The sequence below is a fragment of the Chiloscyllium plagiosum genome, unplaced genomic scaffold, assembly GCF_037043375.1.
Source record: "Chiloscyllium plagiosum isolate Xiang-an unplaced genomic scaffold, Cpla_swu_hap1 HiC_scaffold_36, whole genome shotgun sequence".
Lineage (NCBI taxonomy): Eukaryota > Metazoa > Chordata > Chondrichthyes > Orectolobiformes > Hemiscylliidae > Chiloscyllium > Chiloscyllium plagiosum.
The window spans coordinates 31,480,336-31,501,002 of record NW_028270174.1 but is presented as its reverse complement, the minus strand read 5'-3'; the positions used below and the strand labels follow the sequence as shown (position 1 = coordinate 31,501,002).

The following is a 20,667-nucleotide window of genomic DNA, read 5'->3' as shown; positions in this document are numbered from 1 at the left end:
CACCTTCCAGCCCGACCTCAAATTCACCTGGACCATCTCAGACACCTCCCTCCCCTTCTTGGTCCTCTCCATCTCCATTTTTCGGTGACCGACTCAGCATAGACATCTACTACAAACCCGCAGACTTTCGCAGCTACCTGGACTACACCCCTCCCATCCTGCCTCCTGTAAAAATGCTATCCTTTATTCCCAATTCTTCCGACTGCCGCATCTGCTCCCAGGAAGGCCAATTCCACGATAGAAGATCCCAGAAGGCCTCCTTCCTCAAACGCTAAAGCTTCCCCTCCCACATAGTTGACGATTCCCTCCAGCACATCTCCTCCACTTCCCATACCTCTGCTCTTGAACCCCATCCCTCCAATTGCAACAAGGACAGAACCGCCCCTCCCCCCAGTCGTCACCCGCCACCACATCTTATCATCCTCTGCCATTTCCGCCACCTACAAACAGACCCCACCACCAGGAATATATTTCCCTTCCCACCCCTATCTGCATTCCGGAAAAAAACATTTCCTCTGCGACTCCCTCGTTAGGTCCAAGACCCCCACCAATCCACCCTCCATCAGCACCTTCCCCTGCCACTGCAAGAAGTGCAAATCCTGTGCCCATACCACCCATGTCACCTCTGTCGAAGGCCCCAAATGATCCTTCCGGATCTAACAGAGATTTATCTGTACTTCCACACACGTCATCTACTGTGCCCATTGCTCTCAATGTGGTCTCCTCCATACTGGGGAGACAGGACGCCAACTTGCAGAACGTTTCAGAGAACATCTCTGGAACCACACGCTAAACAACCCCACTGCCCTGTGGCCAAACACTTTAACTCCCCGCTCCCACTCCGCCAAGGACATGCAAGTCCTAGGCCTCCTCTACTGCCAAACTCTAGCCACCTGATGCATGGAAGAAGAATGCCTCATCTTGCGACCTTCAACCACATGGAATCAATATGGATTTCACCAGTTTCCTCATCTCCCCTCCTCCCATCTCATCCCAGATCCAACCTTCCAACTCGGCACCACCCTCTTGAACTGTCCTACCTGTCCATCTTCCTTCCCACCTATCTGCTCCACCCTCCTCTCAACCTATCATCTTCACCCCCACATTCAGCTACATTCCCAGCTACCAGCTCCACCTCCTCCTTTTTATCTCTCAGCCCCCTTGGGCCCACACCACTCCCCCACATTCCTGAAGGACAGCTTATGCTCGAAACATTGACTCTCCTGCTCCTCGGATGCTGCCTGACCAGCTGTTCTTTTCCAACACCACATTCTTCGAATCTGATCTCCAGCATCTGCAGTCCTCACTTTCTCCCAGCAGATATGGGGGACAACTACGAAAAAGGGGTCAGTCAGTGGCACTGAGGGTGTTGTACTTAGATACACAAAGGATACAAAACAAGGTAAATGAGCCTGTAGAACAGATTGAAATTGGTGGGTACAGTGTTGGGGGTATCCTAGAGATTAGGCTGCAAGGGGATCACAGCTGGGAACTAAACAACCAAGGCTATGTGTCCTATTGAAAGGACAGACAGATGGGCAGAAGATGGGTTAATCAGAACTGAAATTAAATCAATAACAAGAAGTGATATAGAATTGGAAAGCACAGAATCTGAGGATAGAGTTTAGGAACCACAAAAGAAAAAAAAGACTCTGATAGGAGTTATACAGATTTACAAGCAGTAGTCAGGATGTGGGGAAGGAAATAAATCAGGAGACAGAAAAAGCATGCAAGAAAGAGACCATTACAATAATGATGTGGGACTTCAATATGCTGGGAGACTGGGAAAATCAGTTAAAAACAAAAAAAAGGGATAAAAGCAAATTACTGCAGATGCTGGAATCTGAAAACAAAAAGTGAAAATGCTGGAAAAACTCAGCAGGTCTGGCAGCATCTGTAAGGAGAGAAAAGAGCTGACATTTCAAGTCTAACTGACCCTTTGTCAAAGCTCAGACTGTAACGTGCCTAGTCGGAAGATGAGATCCTGTTCCTCCAGTTTGCGTTGAGCTTCACTGGAACATGGCAGCAGGCCAAGGACAGACTTGTGGGCATGGGAGCAGGATTGTGTGTTTAAGTGGCAAGCCACAGGAAGGTCCGGGACCTGATTGCGTACAGACCGAAAGTGCTCAGCAAAGCGATCACCCAGACGGCGTTTTGTGTCTCCGATATAGAGGAGACCACATTGGGAGCAACGAATGCAATAGACCAAATTGAAAGAGGTACAAGTGAAACGCTGCTCAATTTGAAATGAGTGCCTGGGGCCTTGGATGGTGAGCATGGAAGAGGTAAAGGGGCAGGTGTTGCACCTTCTATGATTGCATGGGAAGGTGCCGTGTGTGATGGGAGAGGTGTTAGGTGTGATGGAGGAGTGCTGAAAATGTGTTGCTGGAAAAGCGCAGCAGGTCAGGCAGCATCCAAGGAACAGCAGAATCGACGTTTCGGGCATAAGCCCTTCTTCAGGAATGAGGAAAGTGTGTCCAGCAGGCTAAGATAAAAGGTAGGGAAGAGGGACTTGGGGGAGGGGCGTTGGAAATGCGATAGGTGGAGGAGTGGACTAGGTTGTCCCGGAGGGACAAAGGGTCAGTTAGACTCGAAACGTCAACTCTTTTCTCTCCTTACAAATGCTGCCAGACCTGCTGAGATTTTCCAGCATTTTCTCTTTTTGTTTTGGGAAAATCAGTTTGCTAGCAGATCCCAAGGTAAGGAGTTTGTGGAATGTCTATGAGACTTGTTTTGGAGCAGCTTGTGGAAGAGCTTACCTGGGAGCAGGCAATTCTGGATTTGATAATGTGTAATGAGGCAAACTTGATTTGGGAATTTAGGAAACTTTGGGAACTGGAGGCAGTGACCATAAAATGATAGAATTCACCCTATAGTTTGATAGGGAGAAGCTAGAATCAGATGTAACAGTATTACAATTGAGTAAATGAGAGTGGAGCAGGCAGAATCGATTGAAAGAGCAGCCTAGTAGGGAAGGTGGTAGAGCAAGAGTTTCTGGGAATAATTTGATAATTAAATAGGCACAGCAGAATTCATCCCAAGAAGAAATATACTAAGGGGCATACAACAAGGTAATCAAAGCTGACAAAGGAAGTCAGGCACTAGCATAAAAGCAAAAGAAAAAGCATACGATGTGGTGGAGATTAGCAGAAAACCACAGGATTAGGAAGCCTTTCAAAGCCAACAGAGGACAACTTAAAAGACAATAAGAGGGAAGATGATGCAATGTGAGGATAAGCTAGCTAGTTTCTAGAAAAATGCAAGAGTTTTTTAGACATATAAAAGCTAAGGAGGTGTTAAGAGTGAAAATTAGACTGTTGGAAAATGAGGCTGGAGAACTTGCTTTGATGAAGAGTCACTGAACTTGAAACATTAACTCTGATTATTTCACACAGATGCTGTCAGATCTGCTGAGTTTCTCCAGCAATTTCTGTTTTTATTTCAGATCTCCACAATCTGCACTCTTTGCTTTGTATTATTGGAGTAATGGGAATCAATGAAATGCTGGAGGTACCAAATAGGTACTTTGCATGAGTTTTCATGGTGGAAAGGACCAGCAGCACACTAGAACTTCAAGAGAGTCAGTGGGCAGAAGTAGGCATAGTGGCCATCATGAAAGAGAAGGTACTGGAGAAGCTGAAAGGTCTGGAGTGGATAAAATACTTGGACCAGACGGACTACACCTTAGAGTTCAGAAGGAAATATTTTAGGAGATTGTAGAGGCATTGATGGTGATTTATCAGGAATCACTGAAGTCAGGAGGGCCGCAGAGGATTGTAAAATGGTTATTGTAACATCCCTGTTTAAGAGGGAGGGAGGCAGAAGATAGGAAACCAAAGGCCAATGAGCATGACCTTGATCAATGGTAAGATTTCAGAATCCATTATTAAGGATGAGATTGCAGAGTACTTGGAAGTGCTTGGTAAAGTAGGGCTGAGACTGCATGACATAATCAAGGGAGGTCATGTCTGATGAATCTGTTAGAATTCCTTGAAAAGGTAAAGTGCAAGGTATTTGCATGGATTGGTTCACTGATAGTAGGCAGAGAGTGGAAATAAAGGAGGCCTTTTCAAGATGGCAGCTGGTGATTGGTGGAGTTCCACGGGGATCTGTGTTGAGTAACTACTCACATTAGGCATTAACAAGTGAATGAAGGAACTGAAAGCATTATTGCTAAGTTTGCAGATGACACAAAGGAGGAACTGGTAGTATTGAAAAATTGAGGAGACGTCAGAAGGATCTGGACAGGTAGATGGAATACAATATGGGAAAGTGAGAGATTATGCACTTTACCAGGAAGAATAGGGACATAGAATATTTTCTAAATATGGAAAGGCTTCAGAAATCTGAAGCACAAAGGGACTTAGGAGTTATAGTACAGGATTCTCCTAAGGTTAGCATGCAGGTTCGGTTGGCAGTTAGGAAGGCAAATGCAATGTTAGCATTCATTTCAAGAGGACTACACAAGACCTTAGTCAGTTCTTGCAAAGATCAAGCTCTGTAATAAAGGGTCATTGTGATCTTCATACCCACATTTAAGTCTATATCTGATAGTTGTGCATTGCCTGCACAGCTGGTGTTTGGTCAATTATTCAAACAGGTACTGGAATATTAATGGATTGAAAGGATGAGAACAACCTAGTGCTAGGTTGAACCCTATGTGCTAGAATAGATGGTGTATCCCCGATTCATGTGACAATAATTGTACCTGTGCCCAAAAACCTGGTCATCAATATAAACATGCTCTGAGCAAGTGGAACTGACAGTAATCTACTAGGCTGTGTAGGATCATTAAAAAATTAAGATGTGGGCTCATTATAATTACACACAAGTCAATTATGCTCAATTTTATTTAGAAAATTTCCAGTTATTTATTTAGCTTGTAGCCTGATTATGCGTATTCCTGAGTAAAAACTTCACAGGAAACTCATTCAGGCATATTGAAAAGAAAAAATGTCTCTGATTTCCAATCACCAAAAGACTTCAGACATTATAAGAGCACAAAATAAAGGAGGAAGAAGAGATAGAAGAGAGATGATACAGATGGATAATAATGCACAATCTAGTCTGTGAAAGAACAGACAGCTCTCTATTCTATATTATTGACAGGGTCAAACATTCTTTGGTAGATCATTTACACATTGCATCCAATGATTTGCAATGTTCTTTGCAAGTCAAAGAATGCCAACATATTGGAAAAGCATGGGTGCACTGCTTGAGATTCAGTCCACTGCTTTCAAATGGATGAAATATGCAGAACCTTCTGATTAAGTGCCTATTGAATGCAAGACACCAATGACATAGGGTCTCTGAAAAGTTGGTACATTGTGCACTTCATAAATAAAATACATAATAATAAACTAAAATAAAATCACTAGAGCACAAAGACTAACTGATTTTGGTCCAATTTAAATACCTCTTGTACAATGTCCTTCACTGTGTCTCACTTATTAACCAAGCTCCTACTACAGAAATTACAAAAATACTAATGAATATCACTTTGAATGCATTTTTTGACAATGAAATGAATTTGAAATAAGTTATTTATTTATCGTTTAGGCATAGATTAGCTAGAATCTAGCTTTGGCTAAATTTCTGAATTAAAAAAGTTTGTTATTTGTAGGCGACACAGTGGCTCAGTGGTTAGCACTGCTGCCTCACAGCACCAGGGTCCCGGGTTCAATTCCAGCCTCGGGCGACTGTGTGGAGTTTGCACGTTCTCCCAGTGTCTGCGTGGGTTTCCTCTGGGTGCTTCGGCTTCCTTCCACAGTGAATTGGCCAAGCTAAATTGCCCATAGTGTTAGGTGCATTAGTCAGAGGGAAATGGGTCTGGGTGGGTTACTCTTCGAAGGGTCGGTGTGGACGTGTTGGGCCAAAGGGCCTGGTTCCACACTGTAGGGAATCTAATCTAATCTAATCTAATCATTTCATCATCGTTATCAAACAGAAAATTCTCCTTGTTCCTCCATGGTACTATCTCAAAAACAGTAAAGCATTCAGTTCTTTAATGAAGTAACTAGATGTGGTTTCAAACAACTCTCTCTGGGTAAACTATCATGTGGATTAAGGAAGGAAAATAACACTGCTTATTTTTCTTGATGAACTTAAGAGGAGTCCTACTGTCAGATGTAACCTGGACAAGCGTAAGAGATTGGATAGATATTAAACAACTCCTTTCTTCAAGTAATTCCCTGGTACTCAGAGTTCTGCACTGCAGATAGTTTACTACACAGGTTATACACAGATACAGTTACTCAGGAACTTACCCCATTAAATTTAGAAAATGTTTTTGCATTTCTATTCATTTTATTCTTGTCTTTTAATTCATAAGACTTGAGCACAAACTCAAACTGCAAAACGTTCAGCTCTTGGATGAAGCACATCAAAGCAGTTTCGAAACAGTCATTCTGGGGGAGGAAGGTAAGCAGACTGGTTCATCAGAATGGTTTCTTTATTACTTATATGTGTGTCTCAAAAGAACTTGCATATTTATTCTCCATTTCTAATTTAAGAAAACCAGTAATTTTAGTAGATCCTTATGACTACGAAAACATTAGTTTGTGTCAAGTCAACACGCAATCACTAAATCAGCTGTAATGACAAGGTAAAACAACAAGTCTTAGATAGTTTTTCTTCTTTCCTGCCAGTTGCAAAACAGGCAACACATGAAAGAATAGATGGGAATATGGTTCAGGCTGAACAGGTCTAAACTGATGCAATTTGAATTCAAAATGGAGAATACAAAATTCACAAATAATAGCTCTTAGTCCAGTCACTGGCACCTCATCACATTGTTTTGTTTCCCTCTCAACCCCACCCCCAAACCCATTCCCAGATGTTCTTCTCACGCCCTCCACTTCTCTTACACCCCTCAGCACTTCTTTCATCCCATCACTTCAACTCAGCACTCCCCTCCTATTCCCGATGGGCTCACTGTTCTCCCTGCCACTTTGTCTTACATCCCCCTGCATCGACCCGCTCACAGGGTACTTCTCTGTTGCCTTTACTTCTCTTCTTCCTCCCTGCCATCCAGTCTGGAAATGAGCCTATCACAAAGAACCCAGTGAGAAACACAGAGAATGAGTAGTAGCATGTGAGGAGAAAGGGAGAGGGGAGCAGGGAGGAGAAAATGCTGCTGTCAGATAAGTTGTCAAGTTTTTGATACTCTTGGGGTAACCAAAGAAATGCAGATATTTCTGCATGATATGCATCAAAGAGTGCAGTTGTTCCAGTAAATAAAGCACAATTTTCATTTTCTAACTGAAAATTAGTGTATTCTGGCATTGCAAATGGTAAGCCAGTGTTTGTCATCTCTCTCTGAATAGATGAGTGATTGCCTAGTCCCTAATTTCTGACTGATTCAATTCTGTTGCCCACATATCTGATGCTGCCAAATTTAAAGTTACAATCATTGTATTACCAATTAATTGAATTCAGCAGATGTGTTGCCGAAAGAAAGACGATTGATAAAAATCTGCAAATGTTGTACCAGTTAATAATTCTAAAGGCAGTAGAGAGTTGCTCTGGGAAACTCCCCAGATCTATCCAAGTTAACTAAAGATTAACTGCCTAGAATGTTGCTGTTAGAGAAATCAAGACATTGGCAAGTGCCTGAGCATGTGCAGAAAGCATTCCCCTGGTATTGCTGCCCTAGTGGTGTGGTAGAATGATAGTATATGTGCAAGCCACTCAGTTCAAGGGCAGCTAGGGACAGGCAAGAAATGCTGTCCAGTCAATGACACCCATGTCCCACAAGTGAATAAATAAAAATTATGTGCTGTATTGCTTTTTAATTACCACCTTCTACAATTTATAATTTTCTTTCAGCGTTACAGAAAGAAAACTTAATACTAGCGAACACAATAATGGAAAGGAGATAAAATGAAGAACTGCAAATGTTTGACATTTGAAACAAACAAAAACAGAAATTACTACAGAAATTCAGCATATCTGACAGCACCTGTGAAGAGAAAACAGTGCTCGAGTCCAGTTCTAGAGAATGGTCTGTAGCAGGTGTAGCGAGGACGAAGAAGTGGGTAAAACATACTTGACCTCATCCTTACCAAGCTGCAGATGTATCTCTCTATGATCGTATCAATAAGAATGACCACTGCACAGTTGTTGTGGAAGCAATCTAGCCCTCACACTGAAAATACGCTCCACCATGATAATTGGGATAGACGTTTGAACAGATTAAGCAATTCCACATTGGGCATAAATGAGGCACTGTGAGCCATCAACAGCAGCAGAATTATACCTCATCCTAACCTGCAACCTCATGGCCCAGTATATCTCCCACTCAACCATTATCATCAAGCTAGGGGATGAACTCTGGATAAATGGAGAGTGCAGGAGGGCATCCCAGAAGCAGCACCAAGCAGACTTAGATTGGGGTGTTAACTTGATGAAGCTATCAAACAGGACTACTTGCATACCAAACAGCATAAAAGCAAATGATAGTTAGAGCAAAGCCATCCCACAACCATAGGATCAGATCTGAGCTCTGCAATTCTGCAACAAATAGTCATGAATGGCGATGGAGAATTAAAATAACTCACTGGAGGTGGAGGACTCCACAACTATTCCCATCTTCAATGACGGAAGAGAACAGCACATCAGTACAAAAGATAAGGCTGAAGCATTCGCAGCATTCTTCAGTAAGAAGTGCCAAGTGGATGATCCATCTTGACTCCTTCCATTGTTCCCAGGATCACAGATGCCAGACTTCAGTCAATTCGACTCATCCCACTTGATATCAAGAAACAACTGGTGGCACTAGATTCTGCAAAGGTGTGGGCCCTGACAACATTCTGGCAATAGCACTGAAGACTTGTATTCCAGAACTTGTCACCCCCTAGCCAAGCTGTACCAGTACAGTTACAACACTGGCATTGACCCAACAATGCAGAAAGTTGCCCAGAGATGTTCTGTACACAAAAAGCAGCACAGGTCCCTACCAACAACTCCCCCATCAGTCCACTATTGATCATTAGCAAAATAATGAAACATGTCACTAACCCTGCTATCAAGCAGCACCTGCTCAGTTATAGCCAATCTGGTTTCTGCCAGGGCCATTCAGCTCCTGACCTCATTGGTTCAAACATCAACAGAAGAGCTGAATTCCAGTGGTAAGGTGAGAGAGATTGTTCTTGACTTCAAGGTCACATTTGACCAGTGTGACATCAAGAACCCCTAGTAAAACTGGAATCAATGGGTATTGGGCAATCTCTCTGCTGGTTGCAGTCATACCTGGTACATAGGAAAATGATCGTGGTTGTTGGAAGTCAGTCAACTCAGCTTTAGGACATGTCTGCAGGAGTACCTCAAGGTAGTGTCCTAGGACCAACCATCTTCAACTGCTTCATCAATTACTTTCCCTCCATTATCACGTCAGAAGCAGGGATGTTCACCTATGATTGCTCAGCACCATTCATAGCCACTCAGTTACCATGCAGCCCATGTTCAAATACTACCAGATCTGTAGTATTTGACAAGTAGCAAGTAACATTGATGCCACAATAATTCCAGGCAATGTCTCCAATAAGAGACAATCTCACCACTGCCCTTGATATTCAATGATGTTACTGTCACTGAATCCCCCACTATCAACATCCTGGGGGCTTACCACTGACCAGAAACTCAAATGAACTCATCATTTAAACACAGTGGTTACAAGAGCACGTCAGAGGCTATGATTACTATAGCAATTAACTCACTTCCTGATTCCCCAAAGCCTGTCCAACACCAAGGCACAAGTCAGGAGTGTGATAGAATACTCCCACTTGACTGGATGAATGCAGCTTCAACAACACTCAAGAATCTTGATTCCATCTAAGATACAACAGCGTGCTTTGTCCACATCCACAAGCATCCATTCCTTCCTCCACTTATGGACAACAGCATCATACTATCTCGAAGGAGCACTGCAGAAATTCACCAAAGATCATTAAACAGCACCTTCCAAATCCACGATCACTTCCATCTAGAAGGGCATGGGTAGCAGCCACATGGGAACACCACTAACTACAGGTTCCTTCACTGCCATTGGGCGAAATCCTGGAATTCCCTCGCTAAGGGCATTGTGGGTCAACTCACAGCATGTGGACTGCAGCAGCTCAAGAAATCAGCTCACCATCACCTTCTCAAGGGCAACTAGGGATGGGAAATGAATGCTGGCTCAGCCAGTGATTTCCATGCCTCAAGAAAGAATAAAAAACAAAATACTTTCCCCAATCCCTCCAATTTTCTCTTTATCCACTTAAAGGCACTAATCTCTGGACTATGTTCCATGTGGCAGACTACGAGCACCTCCCTCAATTTTTCATGCGTAAATAGTCTGGCCTTCTGTCCATTTAGAATAATGGCAGTGTTGTTGCAGTCTTCTACTCTTAAAAACTTGGCACTGAATTATGAAGCACATCATTTTCATGTCTCGAAATCACCAAATAATTTTCCCATTAAAGAAGCAATTAAAATCCCTAAATAATCAACTCTGCACCAAGATATGAGAGGTTCAAGGAATCAACACTACCCCTAACTTTGTAAACACTTGGACACTGATGTCTAATAAAGAGCCATACCACAGTCCTATTGTGGACAACACCAAAACAGGACACACAGTAACATACATAGGTTATAAGTCAGTCTACCCTCCAGCATAAATTGTCAACTTCCTTCATATGGCAGCAATATGTTGGAAATCATTCATTTGCAGTTCTGGATTTTGAACTAGGCACAGCTTGCATCTAGTCATTCATTACTGTTCAGATTGGCAGACTTTGCTCCAGCACATAAAAATTAAAATACTTCAGTAAAATGACCAGCCAAGAGGTTTAGAGGGAAAGAATCTGAGATGTTATTGCAAGGTTATAAATCTATTTAGAGATAGTTAGCTCCATACAAATGTGGATACAGGGGCTTGTGCAGAGACATATGTATATACCATAAACCATTTCCCACTTAGCTCAAACTCATTGGAATACCTTAGCCTATGCTGCAACTGAAACTGTGTAGTTCATAGAGTTCCAAGATTTGTTTGATTATTCCACTATTTATTAATCCAGTAACCAATCATCTACTCAATAATAGGGTACCAACATTCAGCTTATCTTATTGCAGTAAGTTACGGCATTCCAGTGCCTTATACTTACAGGTACATCTTCAGGAGTGTATAATTGTAATTCCTAGAAGAAAATAAAAGTGTTTTGATGAAAATATAAAACATATTTATTCTAAAATGTGTGCAACCAATCTTAATTGTTTAGTATCCTTTCATTTCCATATGGAATTAAACGTAGAATTTCATCAGCAGCTATTTCGATCACTTATTTAAAACAATGGTTTTAAGAATATATGAATAGGAACAGAGAAAGGCCATCTGTCTCATCAAATCTGCTCCATCAGTAAACTAGGTCTTCGGTAACCTCCTACATCTATACCATAGTATTCCCCATATCCCCATATATTTGAAATATGTGGTAACTATTGATCTCTGTCTCAAATATACTCAATGGCTGAGTCTCCACTACCCTCTAAGTAACGTAGAGACTCAAAAAAGGTTCAACATCCCAAGAGTAAAGACATTCCTCTTCATTTCAATTCTAAGTGACCCACGTCCTTTTCTGAGACAGTACCCCTTGTACTAGATAACCCAACTAGGAGAAAAATCCTTCCTGTATCTTTCCTGTTCAGAATTATGCATACTGGCTTTGTTTAACAAAGCTGGGCATTTGTGGAATGGTAGACAGACAGAATTAACAATGATATATGAGATAATATGAGAGATGTTGCTTCTCATTGTAACACATAAAATATGCTAATGTTATCAGACACAAATACACATTGATTTCCTATTAAAATGGTTGTATAATTTGTTGATAAGTAAAACGATCTGTTGGCACATTTCTTCTTGTAATAATATTGGGGTTAGGGTTTATTACATTTAAAAGAATTTGTAGGGAGACTATGAAATAATTAATTGGATTGATGAGGTGAGGCAGTATCATAGTGAGCAGTTTGGAAAACAATAAGTAGTTGACGGAGTCTAGTGAGTGAGAAAAAGGCTCATGAATCTATGATTAGGTGCAAGAATACATTTTAGGGAATATTTAGGAATTAGAGTCATAGTGATCAATTCATTGTGTGATGCCAGGAAATTTGAAATTTGGTGGAGGGCCATCAGTATGGAGATGACAGTAGATGAAAATGGTGGGTGAAAGAAAAAGGCAGTTAATTTCTTATAAGAGTGAAATACTGCTGATACTGGAAATCTGAAATAAAAATAGAAACTGCAAGAGAAGCAGGTTTGGCAGCATCTGTGGAAAGGGAAACAGAAACAGAATTAATATTTCAATATTTCAATAAACTGAATTAATATTTCAAGTCCAATTTGACTTTTTCAGAACTGCTATGAAGAAGAATCATACTGGACCCAACATATTAACTCTATTCCTCCCTCCATAGATGCTGCCAACTAATTTCTGATATTACAGATTGGAACATACTGAGAGGTCCTGAATAAAAGTTAAGTAATGCAAAGTCCAGAGAAGAATTCTGGCATCATTGAATGGTGGATGTGTCACTAAAAATAAAAGCTAAATTGATAATTTAAAAACCTGAAACCATTTAAAAAGCTTTTTAGCATTGGACTTCTTGAACGAATTAAACTGTTTGGAGCAGTGTGTCACTGCTGCTTAGAATGGAAGCATGAAAGAAAGTGGACAAGGGGAATGAAGGATGGAATACAATATAATAATGGGTGAAGTATGAGTGCATCAACAAATAACAGCAGGGACCTTGGAGACCTCCAGTACTATACAAACTCTTTGACAATCTTCAACAAAGTGACCTAATCCATTAGTCTTCAAATTTTATGTCAGGATTGGGCTCCATTAAAATAAGCCCTTGAGCTTCATTTGACCATCTAGTAAATACAACATTGCTTCACTCCTTTTTACTTTTCCCATTTTATATTCAACTGTCTTTCTTTCACTCTGTTCTTTCACTTTTAGTTGGCATTTTTTCTCCTCTATTTTTATTGATCACTTACATCTGTTCACATTTCCTGTCAACATTTTTACTCCATCGGAAATTTCTATGTGCACATTTATCATGGAAACTACTTATCACATTTTAACCACTCTTCCCCAGAGGTTGAAGTTGCAGTGTAAATCTTAACAGTTTCATTGTAAATGCCAACACAGAAATTTGTGCTACATGCATGTACACACAAACTACACTGTTACACATGACTCAGTAAGGCACTGAAGAAAAGGCAAATGCTTACTTGGCTGTATTGTTTGTTTTATTGTTCCATTGGGTAATAAACTACACAGTGAAAAGATGAACGTTTCATCTTTTAACTATTCAGAAAAAGTTGGCTTGCCATTGTCTAATACTTACAGGTATATCTTTAGGAGGGAACAGACCCTAAAAAGAGAAAAAAAGAATTATTCTCCAACATGGCTTTAATAAATCTTAGTTGTGCTACTTATCTTCATATGCAGGTTCAAGGATGTAGCATCAAATTCTACAATGTTCTTTCTTAAATCAGTGACCAAAACTGTTTTCTACTTGTATAGAACCAGGATTTTGCTGTCAACAGAGTATGTTATGGGAAGATACAGAGTGTGTGTGTGTGAGAGAGAGGGAGAGAGTAGGGCAGTGAGGGACAAAAAAGTTAAGAGACACACAAAATCAAAAGTAACAGAGAGGGAGGGGAGGAGAGACAAAAGGAAGGTCAATAAAGATGGGTCAAATTCAGATAAATAGGTTTTTTTGCTTTGATTTGATTTATTATTGTCACATGTACCTAGTTACTGTGAAAAGTTTTTTTTGCGTGCTATACAGGCAGATCATACCACACAAAGTGCACTAGAGTTATAGAACAGAGCAAAGAATACAATGTTATGGCTCAGAGTAAGTGCACAAGAGCAAGATCAAATTTAAATCTAAAACTTTACAGGTCCATTCAGAAGTCTAATAACAGTGGGGAAAGAAGCTGTTCTTCAATCTGTTGGTATGTGTTTAAGCTTTTGTATCTTAATGCTTAGTATAGCAGGTTGGAAGAGATTATAACCGGAGTGGGAGGGGTTTTTGACTATGTTAGCTGCTTTCCTAAGTCAGTGAGAAGTGTAGATGGAGTCAATGGATGGAAGGTTGGCTTGCATTGACTGGGCTGTGTTCACAGCTCTCTGTAGTTTCTTGCCATACTAAATTATGATGCACCCAGAGAGAATGTTTTTAGTGGTGAACACCAAAAGAAGTCACTAAAAGGTCTAAACCACCTCAGCACAATTTTGTACTTTATGTGGTTTCTTCTAAAACTGATCTGGCAATGGACTCATGATTTTTTTTTTAAATCCATCAAAGCTTGAACTCATTTATTAATTTTCAATGTGTTTCATTGTAGAAATAGCCTTCGCCAAATTTGGTGGGAGAGAAGTATGAAGATCAGGGGATGGAAATAAAAGGCAATCACTTGGAACATTGTCCCTTTACATGTTTAACATATAAAGGGGCCAACCTGTTAAACAGTCTTTTAAAGACTCCAAGTACAAAGCTTTTGTGATTTACACCTTAGTTGCTGACTTCAGGAGGCAGCAGAGTTGGAGGAACAAAGTGTGTAAGGTGCAACAAGATCAGAAAAGAACTTGAGTTTCTTTAAAATACTGTAGTCTGTTGCTGTCAGTGAATTAATTCCTCCTATCGACCTACCAAGTCGTACCTACAACACATATTCACCTATGCCCCTATCCCCACCCACCCCGGCACGGTGGCACAGTGGTTAGCACTGCTGCCTCACAGCGCCAGAGACCCGGGTTCAATTCCCGCCTCAGGCGACTGACTGTGTGGAGTTTGCACAATCTCCCCATGTCTGCGTGGGTTTCCTCCGGGTGCTCCGGTTTCCTCCCACAGTCCAAAGATGTGCAGGTCAGGTGAATTGGCTATGTTAAATTGCCCATAGTGTTAGGTAAGGGGCAAATGTAGGGGTATGGGTGGTTTGCACTTCGGCGGGTCGGTGTGGACTTGTTGGGCCCAAGGGCCTGTTTCCACACTGTAAAGTAATCTAATCTAATCTAATCTATAACCCTTGCCCCTGCTTTATCTGCAACTCCCCCTATCCCTACCCTCAATCCTGAAGAAGGGTTATACCCGAAATGTTGAACTTCTCCATCTTCTGATGCTGCCTGGCTTGCTGTGCTCTTCCAGTCTCCTGCTTGTGTGCATCAGTGAATTAACAGCTTCTTTCAATAATTCACATTCACAAACAAATTAATGAACTAGAAATTTCAAGAATTAAACTTATTTTAGAAATTAACAGTAACAAAACACTTACCAGCTTGAACAATTAAGGAGTGGAACTGATCTGAAAATGGTAAAAACAATGACTGCAGGTGGTGGAAACCAGATTCTGGATCAGTGGTGCTGGAAGAGCATAGCAGTTCAGGCAGCATCCAACGAGCAGCGAAATCGACGTTTCGGGCAAAAGCCTTTCATCAGGAATAAAGGCAGTGAGCCTGAAGCGTGGAGAGATAAGCTAGGGGAGGGTGGGGGTGGGGAGAGAGTAGCATAGAGTACAATGGGTGAGTGGGGGAGGAGATGAAGGTGATAGGTCAGGGAGGAGAGGGTGGAGTGGATAGGTGGAAAAGGAGCTAGGCAGGTCGGACAAGTCCGGACAAGTCATGGGGACAGTGCTGAGCTGGAAGTTTGAAACTAGGATGAGATGGGGGAAGGGGAAATGAGGAAGCTGTTGAAATTCACATTGATGCCCTGGGGTTGAAGTCTTCCGAGGCGGAAGATGAGGCGTTCTTCCTCCAGGCATCTGGTGGTGAGGGAGCGGCGGTGAAGGAGGCCCAGGACCTCCATGTCCTCGGCAGAGGGGAGGGGGAGTTGAAATGTTGGGCCAAGGGGGGGTGTGGTTAATTGGTGTGGGTGTCTCGGAGATGTTCCCTAAAGCGCTCTGGTAGGAGGCGCCCAGTCTCCCCAACGTAGAGGAGACTGCATTGGGAGCAACGGATACAATAAATGATATTAGTGGATGTTCAGGTAAAACTTTGATGGATGTGGAAGGCTCCTTTAGGGCCTTGGATAGAGGTGAGGGAGGAGGTGTGGGCACAGGTTTTACAGTTCCTGCAGTGGCAGGGGAAAGTGCCAGGATGGGAGGGTGGGTCATAGAGGGGTGTGGACCTGACCAGATAGTCACAGAGGGAACAGTCTTTGCGGAAGGCGGGAAGGGGTGGGGAGGGAAATATATCCCTGGTGGTGGGGTCTTTTTGGAGGTGGCGGAAATGTCGGCGGATGATTTGGTTTATGCGAAGGTTTGTAGGGTGGAAGGTGAGCACCAGGGGCATTCTGTCCTTGTTACGGTTGGAGGGGTGGGGTCTGAGGACGGAAGTGCGGGATGTGGACGAGATGCGTTGGAGGACATCTTAAACGTCGATTTCGCTGCTCGTTGGATGCTGCCTGAACTGCTGTGCTCTTCCAGCACCACTGATCTGAAAATGGTCTAATAAATGGAATTGCTTGAATTCTTCTGAGCAACTGCTGACCAGCTAATGGGGTACCTTTAGCCTTATCTCTCAGAATTGTTACGACACAGAAGGAGGAGAGCATTTAGCCATTTTTGTCGATACTGGGTGTTCAAAGAGCATTGTAACTTGGTGTTCTTCTCTTGCCTTTTCCTTAGACACTTGCACATTGTTTCCATTCAGATAATCATTTATGCCCTCTTGAATAGTTCAATTGATTCTGCCTCCATCAAACCTCCCGGCAGTATATTCCAGACCCAGACCACTTATGAAAAAGCTTCTCAAATCATTTACAAAACTTTTGCTACTGACACATTTTATTCCATGAGTTATAACTTTTCTCACAAGTCTGTTGTGTGGCATTGTATCAAATGCCTTTTGGAAGTCCAAGTATACCACATCAATAGCATTACCTCTTCAAACAAAAACTCCAGCGAGATAGTCAAATGTGATTTTTCCCTTTAGAAATCCATGCTGATTCTTCATAATTAACGTACATTTTGTCATATGACTACAAATTTTATCTGAATAATTGTTTCTAGAAGCTCCCCACCCCTACTGAAGTTAAACTTTTAGATATATAACCGCTGTATTTAGGGCGGCACTATGGTTCAGTGGTTAACACTGCTGCCTCACAGCGCCAGGGACCCGGATTTGATTCCAACCTCGAGCGACTGTCTGTGTGGAGTTTGCACATTCTCCCTGTGTCTGCGTGGGTTTTCTCCGTATGCTCTGGTTTCCTCCCACAGTTCAAAAATGTGCAGGTCAGGTGAATTGACCATGCTAAATTGCCCGTAGTGTTAGGTGCACTAGTCAAGGGTACAAATGGAGAATGGGTCTGGGTGGGTTACGTTTTGGTGGATCGGTATGGACTTGTTGGACCGAAGGGCCTGTTTCCATACTGTAGGTAATCTAATCTAAAAAATCTTCACAACTTATTTGAATAAGCGCATAATGTCTGTAATCCTTCAGACCTCTGCCACCTCCTGAGGAGTCTGAGGAAGACCGAAAATTTATGGCCAGTGTCCCTTCAATTTTCAGTCTCACTTCTGCTTGGCGCTGGGTTTGGGTCAGGAACAGAAATTTTCCTAACTCAGAGATAAAAAGTTTTTTTTTACTTGATTTAAATATATTGAGGGGAACGCTAAAAGGAACGGATGTTTAATCTTCAAGACACAAGCAAATAATGTTGGCCAAATCTTTACACTGAAACAATAATGTTTAGTAACCTAGACTATATTCAATTCCTCAACTGAAGACAATTAAAAAAAAAATGCAAAAAGACAAAACAATATTTGCAAGATCACACAATTGTGCTTCAAAACCAACTTGGGAGGAAATCAGTAGAAAAAGTTGAAACAGAGTTAATTCTTATTAAGAAAATTGACTCATGGTAGATGAGCCCAACACGTTCGGGTAATATAATACTCTCTTTAGTCTTCATTCTCCAGCAAATTGGGCACAGATTCAACTTTACAGTTCAATTTTAAGTCCCTCATCTGTGATGAATTTTACCATGTTACTTTGACTCTTGTATAAAAGAATTTTATAATATGCTGCTAATACTGTAATCTAACAGCTAATACTTTGCAGTTGTAACAGTGGATATTAAACTAATGTTTGCCCTTTGTAATTTCTTTAATTGGAAGGAACCTCATACTCACTTCTTTATGTCTTTCCTTCACTTCTTTCTAAAGGAGATTAAAAAAATAATTTTCAGTGAAATGAAAATGTTTCTTCATAGAATGTAAAGCAAAATAATTTTAGAAATTCATCGAATACTAACTTGTATTGCTCCCACTATATTGAGCATTTCACTTAACACTGCTGAATTCTTTGGTTTGCTTGCATTATAATTGTGATCAGCATCTGCTTTTGGTAGACATGCAGCAAAATTGCTGGAAAAGCAGGAAAAAAAAACTTAAGTCAGAATGTACTGCCAACCTCCAGATTTGCTATTTTCCACACGCATGATCTATGCATTTCAAATGCCAAGTTATGATCCTGCTGAATCATTGTAATGAATAACATTAAAGATCTAGAATTGGTCTTTGTATAAACATTCAAGCTTAATTTTTCATTCCACACTATTAGAGTTTATCACTTTCAGGCATAGTTGAGCAATTATTCCTCACACTCCTGCTTCCCATCTTGGAACAATATCACAAACATTGACACATTGTGGGCACACTAAATGCTCAGTTACTCATGATTAGATCCATACATCTAAATTGCATATAGTTCAGATTTAAATTTAAAATAACATCCCCAAATATGAAAACTTCTCTAAGAAAACACCTATTACAACAATGTTAGCTGAAAGGTGATTGCAATGCATGTTTTGCACCAGGTAATTCATATTTTTTGTGTGCATTTTGATAAGGTGGTGGGACACAAAGTAGAGTGATCAAGTTTTTTTTTGACCGATGTGTCTACATGCTTTGCTTTCTTGGTCATTGCTCATAGGTTACAATTCTGTGCAACACGTGTGAAATTGCTGGACTTTAGCAGCATAGAAGCACCAGAAACAAAACGTGTTGCATATAATTGTTTACCTCTGGCCTGAATTAGAAATTCTGATGAATCAAGCTGATTATAATTACAGCTTCCCTCCTCCCCCAACCTTATCAAAATGCCCAGCTAATACTGTGGGGGTGTGGTGGGGGGGGGGGGGGGGGGGGTGCTGTGATGTCACTGTAAATGACATCCAACCATGTTTTGGATGGAGAGCAAATGCCCAATCAAACGACTCAACGTTCTTGACAATCATTCCAAAATCAAAATACAGCTCACGTCTACCACACAAAGACTCAGAATTCAAATGAAAATATTGTGCTTCTGATCAATTCAGGCAGAATTCCAAATATATGTGAAAATAGAAGACTGCAAAAAATGGTAGTAGTTGTTGGTTAATTAAATTCATACATTTAGGAACACCTTAACAGTTTCAGTAGAGGAAATGACATCTTCAGCAATTTTTTTTTTCTAATTTCGGGAGCCCAATTGCAAGTAATGATGTGATACAGCAAACAGAAGGATTTGTCATCCACAATGTGGTAGATCTTGAGTTGGTGACTGCAGCTCCACAAGATATTCAGTTCACAATGCTAACGATGCTGTATAAGGAAGCAGCATTATTAGAGTGAATTGGGCTCTAAGGGTTAAATAGAGAAAACATAGAGCAGTCTCTACTTGATTTAAATTAACAACCTTATACTAGATTAGCCTTCTGCATCCTAGGGGATAGTGTTAGCTGGAATCTATTAACAATAATTAGTGGTACCAAAATAGGTGGCACGGTGGCTAAGTGGTTAGTACAGCTGCCTCACAGCACCAGAGACCCAGGTTTGATTCCAGCCTTGGGTGACTGTGTGGAGTTTGCACATTCTCCAAGTGTCTGCGTGTGTTTCTTTCAGGTGCTCCAGTTTCCTTCCACAATCCAAAGATGTGCAGGTCAGGTGAATTGGCCATGCTAAATTGCTGATAGTGTTAGGTGCATTAGTCAGAGGGAAATGGGTCTGGGTGGGTTACTCTTTGGAGGGTCGGTGTGGACTTGATGGGCCAAATGGCCTGTTTCCACACTATAGGGAATCTAATCTAAAACAAATCCTAGAGAGGTCTTGCGGGAGAGACCAGGAGATGACAAGAGACAGATAAAAGGATGGTGATGCAAAAATAATGCCAGACTAAATGAACCTTGACTGGGTTAAGGAGTAGACATCAATGATATTAGCCTATGACCTAGAATAAACATCTCTTTCAAATTATTTTAAGAAGCAAGATAGGTATTTAGATAATGAAATGTTTCCGCAGTAAAAATATTGCCTTTTCCTGCATTTGTTACAGTTCTTTGAGCTAGCTTTTGAATACACTCTTATTGCATATGCTTGATTAAATGATCAAAAATCTATAACCAGCACATCTGAAGCTATGAGCAGGAACCATTGGTTGGCACGACAAAACAGTATTTTTTATATTCCATCTATAGCTAGGACAGTAAGCCAATCCAAGGACAATTCAGTGTGAGTATCAAAAAATCTGAAAGAGCACTAAGTATAGGAAATGCTAAGAGGGAGAGGTCGCTAATTAGGGCTCTGTGTTGGTAGAGTTTATACAGGAGTCATAGTTGAACCAAAAA

At 41.2% G+C, this 20,667-nt stretch overlaps 1 protein-coding gene across 6 annotated transcripts in view; it reads right to left on the bottom strand.

Annotated features, from left to right (window-relative positions):
• LOC122539382 (interleukin-15-like) overlaps positions 1-20,667 on the bottom strand; it is a 97,050-nt gene that overhangs the window by 38,564 nt on the left and 37,819 nt on the right. For all 6 annotated transcript variants that reach the window (XR_006309060.2, XM_087980069.1, XM_043674163.2 and 3 more), the window contains exons 3-7: positions 18,316-18,427; positions 18,194-18,220; positions 13,402-13,428; positions 11,151-11,183; positions 6,267-6,407 (exon numbers count right to left, since the gene is read on the bottom strand). Coding sequence is in view for 5 of the 6 variants with exons in the window: in XM_087980069.1 (XP_087836195.1) it covers positions 6,267-6,407; positions 11,151-11,183; positions 13,402-13,428; positions 18,194-18,220; positions 18,316-18,427 (340 nt within the window). In the remaining variant the exon portion in view is untranslated. The remainder of the gene's footprint in view (positions 1-6,266; positions 6,408-11,150; positions 11,184-13,401; positions 13,429-18,193; positions 18,221-18,315; positions 18,428-20,667) is intronic.